The 4,399-nt window shown below is 59.9% G+C and overlaps 1 protein-coding gene across 1 annotated transcript in view; it reads left to right on the forward strand.

The window, feature by feature from the left end:
* Positions 1-895: 895 nt before the first annotated feature.
* DNMT1 (DNA methyltransferase 1) overlaps positions 896-4,399 on the forward strand; it is a gene marked incomplete at its 5' end in the record, with an annotated part of 15,344 nt that continues 11,840 nt past the window's right edge. Inside the window, 8 exons of the mRNA XM_027631352.1 lie at positions 896-955; positions 1,857-1,964; positions 2,116-2,392; positions 2,688-2,769; positions 2,911-3,004; positions 3,129-3,169; positions 3,254-3,305; positions 3,582-3,665. Coding sequence (XP_027487153.1) covers positions 896-955; positions 1,857-1,964; positions 2,116-2,392; positions 2,688-2,769; positions 2,911-3,004; positions 3,129-3,169; positions 3,254-3,305; positions 3,582-3,665 — 798 coding nt within the window. The remainder of the gene's footprint in view (positions 956-1,856; positions 1,965-2,115; positions 2,393-2,687; positions 2,770-2,910; positions 3,005-3,128; positions 3,170-3,253; positions 3,306-3,581; positions 3,666-4,399) is intronic.

Genomic DNA, 4,399 nt, shown 5'->3' on the forward strand with positions numbered 1-4,399 from the left:
CATCCTGGAGGACGGGAACGTTCCCAGGGGGTGACAGAGGGGTCCCTTCCCGGGCCCTGGGGCAGCTCCCAGGATCCGGGTGTTTGTGCTGAACCCCCCGGAGCCGGGATGGGGCCAGGGATGGGACCCCCTGGAGCCGGGATGGGGCCAGGGATGGGACCCTCTGGAGCCGGGATGGGATCAGGGATGGGACCCCCTGGAGCCGGGATGGGATCAGGGATGGGACCCTCTGGAGCTGGGGTGGGCTCAGGGATGGGAACCCCAGAATCAGGACGGGACAGACCCCCCAGAACCGGGATGGAGTTGGAAATGGGACCCCCAGAGCCAGGCTGGAGTCAAGGATGGGATCCCTGGAGCTGGGATGGGCTCAGGAATGGGACCCCCCCAGAGCTGGGATGGGGTCGGGAATGGGACCCTCAGGGGCCGGGATGGGGTCGGGAAGGGGACAGACCCCCCAGGGGCCGGGATGGGGTCGAGAGTGGGACAGACCCCCCTGGAGCCGGGATGGGGTTGGGAATGGGACCCCCAGGGGCCGGGATGGGGTCGGGAATGGGACAGACCCCCCTGGAGCTGGGATGGGCTCAGGAATGGGACCCCCAGGGGCCGGGATGGGGTCTGGAAGGGGGGTTTCCCCCCACCCTCCACGGCCGCTTTGTCCCATGGGAAGGGCTCACGTGGCTTCCCAGTGGCTTCTCCGGTGCCTTTTCCTGGATCGGACACGGGGGGTGGCCCCAACCCCCCCCACTCCCTTGGGGGGTCCCTTGGCTACTGTCCCCCCCCCGGATTCCCCTTGGGAATAATCCCCCCTCCCGCTCCGTGTCCGTGTGTCCCCCCCGGAGCCATCCCAGCATTTTGGGATGTCCCTTTGTCCCCCCCCAAATCCTCGTGGTGACCCCCCCGGTGTCCCCACAGGCTGCAGGACCTGGAGAGGGATGAGGAGACCCTGAGTGAGAAGGTGAGTCCCAGGATCTCCGGGATTTGGCCCCAATTCTGGGGGGGGGGGTCACTCCCCGGGTTGTCTCCGTAAATCCCGGGATGCTCCACAGGGACACGTGACTCCCGTGCTGGGAATGGGATTCCCGGGGCTTCCCACCCTCTCGTTCCCTGTGGAATTGGGGGTCCAGTGTGTGTGGGGGGATGGCCCAGGGACACCCCTGTGCATCCTGTTCCCAACCCCATCCTGTCCCCTCTGTCCCTGTCCCCCACACTGTCCCCACACTGTCCCCCGGGGACCCACCCTGTCCCCACACTGTCCCCACACTGTCCCCACACTGTCCCCAGGGGAAGTGTCCCCCTGCCCCACACTGTCCCCACACTGTCCCCACACTGTCCCCACACTGTCCCCTCTGTCCCCTCTGTCCCCTCCGTCCCCAGGGGAAGTGTCCCCTCCGTGCTGCACTCCGTCCCTGTGGGAGGTGTCCCCATGCCCCACAGTGTCCCCACAGTGTCCCCTCTGTCCCCTCCATCCCCCTGGGAAGTGTCCCTGTGCCCTAGGGCATTCCCTGTGTCCCCTCCATCCCCCTGGAGGTGTCCCCATGCCCCAGGGCGTGTCCCCAACATCCCCAGTGTCCCCTCCATGTCCCCTGGAGGTGTCCCCATGCCCCAGGGCGTGTCCCCACAGTCCCCGTGTCCCCTCCATCCCCTGGGGGGTGTCCCCCCGCCCCCAGAGTGTCCCCCCAGTGTCCCCACAGTCCCCGTGTCCCCTCCATCCCTTGGGAGATGTCCCTGTGCCCCAGACCGTGTCCCCAGTGTCCCCACAGTCCCCGTGTCCCCTCCATCCCTTGGGAGATGTCCCCGTGCCCCAGAGTGTCCCCCCAGTGTCCCCACAGTCCCCGTGTCCCCTCCGTGTCCCCCAGGAGAGCGTCCGGGAGCGGCTGAGCCTGATCCAGGGTTTCCTGCAGGCGGAGGCGCAGCGGCGGCTCGGGGAGCTGGAGGCCAAGCTGCGCTGCCAGGAGCTGTCTGAGGTGGGCTCCTCCTGCTCCCCCCGGACCCTTTCCTGGCTTTCCCGGATCCGGGGGGGTCATCCCGGGCTCCCGCTCCCCCCAGACCCCCACCCAGCTTTCCCGGCTTTCCCGGATCCGGGGGGGTCATCCCAGCTTTCCCCTCCCTCCCCAGGAGCGGTACCTGGCGCAGGTGAAGGCGCTGCTGCACCAGGAGCTCTCGGCAACGGGCAACGGGGCCACCAATGGGGCCAACAGGGCCACCAACGGGGCCAACGGGGCCACCAACGGCCGCGCCCGCAACGGCGCCTCCGGCAGCGACGAGGAGCAGGACGGGGCCGGGGACATGGAGGAAGGGGTGGCCTCCTCCTCCTCCTCCTCCCCGTCCCTGCTGGGCCCCACCCCGAGGGCGAGGAAGGCCCGGAGGAGCCGATCCAACGGGGAGAGCAAAAGTGAGGAAGGGGGGGGGATGGGGTTTTCCAGCCGCTTTTCCCGGGTTCCCGGTGGGATGGAGGGTGGGAATCCCCTTGGGAAGGGTTTTGGGGTCTCCTGGCTCTGGTGCCCAACGATTCCTAGTGGGATTGAGAGCAGGGATCCCCCCAGGAACGGTCTCCCTGTGGGATGACGGGTACAGGGATGGGAAGGGCCGCTCTCCATCCTCCCTCTCCATCCCCCCTCTCCATCCTCCCTCTCCATCCCTCTCCATCCCTCTCCATCCCTCTCCACCTCTCCCCGTGTTCCCGGCAGAGTCTCCCGCCAGTTCCCGGGTCACTCGGAGCTCCGGCCGCCAGCCCAACCAGCCCACCCTGCTCAGCCTCTTCTCCAAAGGGTCAGTCGGGGGCTCCTCCCCCTCCTCCTCCTCCTCCTCCTCCCCCTCCCAAACCTCGGTGTTCCCTCCTGGCTGAGCGCCAGGAGAGCCCCCGGTGCCCCCCGGCCCCGGGATTGATCCGGCGGGTCCCGATCCCGGCAGATCCAACAAGAGGAAGTCGGAGGAGGTGAACGGGGAGACGAAGCCGGAGGTGATGATGAACGTGGAGAAGGAGGAAGAGGAGCTGGAGGACAAGGTGGGTCTGGACATCCTGGGGCTCTCTCCTGGCTGATTTTTTCCAGCTGGGATCGAGTTTCCCGGGAGTTTTCCGTGCTCTCCATCCCCCCCCTCCTCCCGCTTTTTTTTGTCTCTTCCTCAAGGAGCAAGATGAGAAAAGGATTAAAATGGAAGCCAAAGACGGGTAAGGGGGAAGGAGAAGGTTCCGGGCTGGAGCCTCGCTGATGACCTTGAGCTTTTCCATCCTTATCCCGTTTTTCCCACCCAGGTCGGAGCTCAGAGACGAAATCCCTCAGGTTAAAATAACCACCCCTGCTAAAGTGAGTCCCTTTTCCTCCATTCCAGCCTTTTTTTGGGGGGTTTTCATCCCTTAAAACTCCTAAATTTCCACGTTCCAAGGCTTTGGGATGAGTTCACTCTTCCCAAGGGTGGATGGATTGTCCTGTGGGGGGAAAACAAAACCATTCCCGGCTCATGGAGCTTCCCAGGATCGGGGCGGCCCCGGGGAGCAGCCGGGGCTGTTTCTGGTGTGAAAACAGGGAGATTCTGCTAAACCCGGGATAATTCATGGAGTAACTGGGGTCCCTCTCCCTCAGACCACCCCTCCCAAGTGCGTGGAGTGCCGGCAGTACCTCGACGACCCCGACCTCAAGTTCTTCCAAGGGGATCCCGACGACGCCGTAAGGGCCCCAAATCCTCCCGTTCCCGGGTTTGGGAAGGGCTGCTGGGGGTGGGAATGCTGGGCAATCCTGGGCAGGCATTCATATGGAATGAACAGATTATATAATGTGGAGGTAGATATAAATAAAGCATTTAATATGTCATATATTAGTGCTGGTTAATCCTGGGCGTGCATAAATATATAATGCATAAACTATATCACATATAGATATATATAAAGCACTAAATATATCATACATGATATATGTCTCAATGTATAAATAGCTTTACTACCACTGAGCAGCCAAAAACCCCAGAAACCATAAAAATCATAAATATGATTTCATAAAATTTCGTCTAAGTACACAACACACATGTAATATATAGTGTAGTTATATATTATATGTATAATTGGATAATTATATTTCTAGAGGTAATGTTACTGTTACATGGGGTTAGATATAATTACATTAATGTATAATGCATAAAGTAAAATATGTATGTTTAAATGTAGAAAATATTTAATATATATTATGTATTTCATTATAAAATATATAATACATATTAAAATATAGAAAGCATTTAATATATCATATATAACATATATTTCAACATATAAACAGCTTTACTACCACCAAGCACCCAAAAAACCCAGAAACCATAAATCCTATAAATGATAATTTCCCATAATTTTGTATCAACACACAAACAGCTTTCCTACCCCTGAGCACCCAAAATAAACAACCCCCCCCCC

This window comes from Corapipo altera, unplaced genomic scaffold (genome assembly GCF_003945725.1).
Source record: "Corapipo altera isolate COAL_440 unplaced genomic scaffold, ASM394572v1 269, whole genome shotgun sequence".
Lineage (NCBI taxonomy): Eukaryota > Metazoa > Chordata > Aves > Passeriformes > Pipridae > Corapipo > Corapipo altera.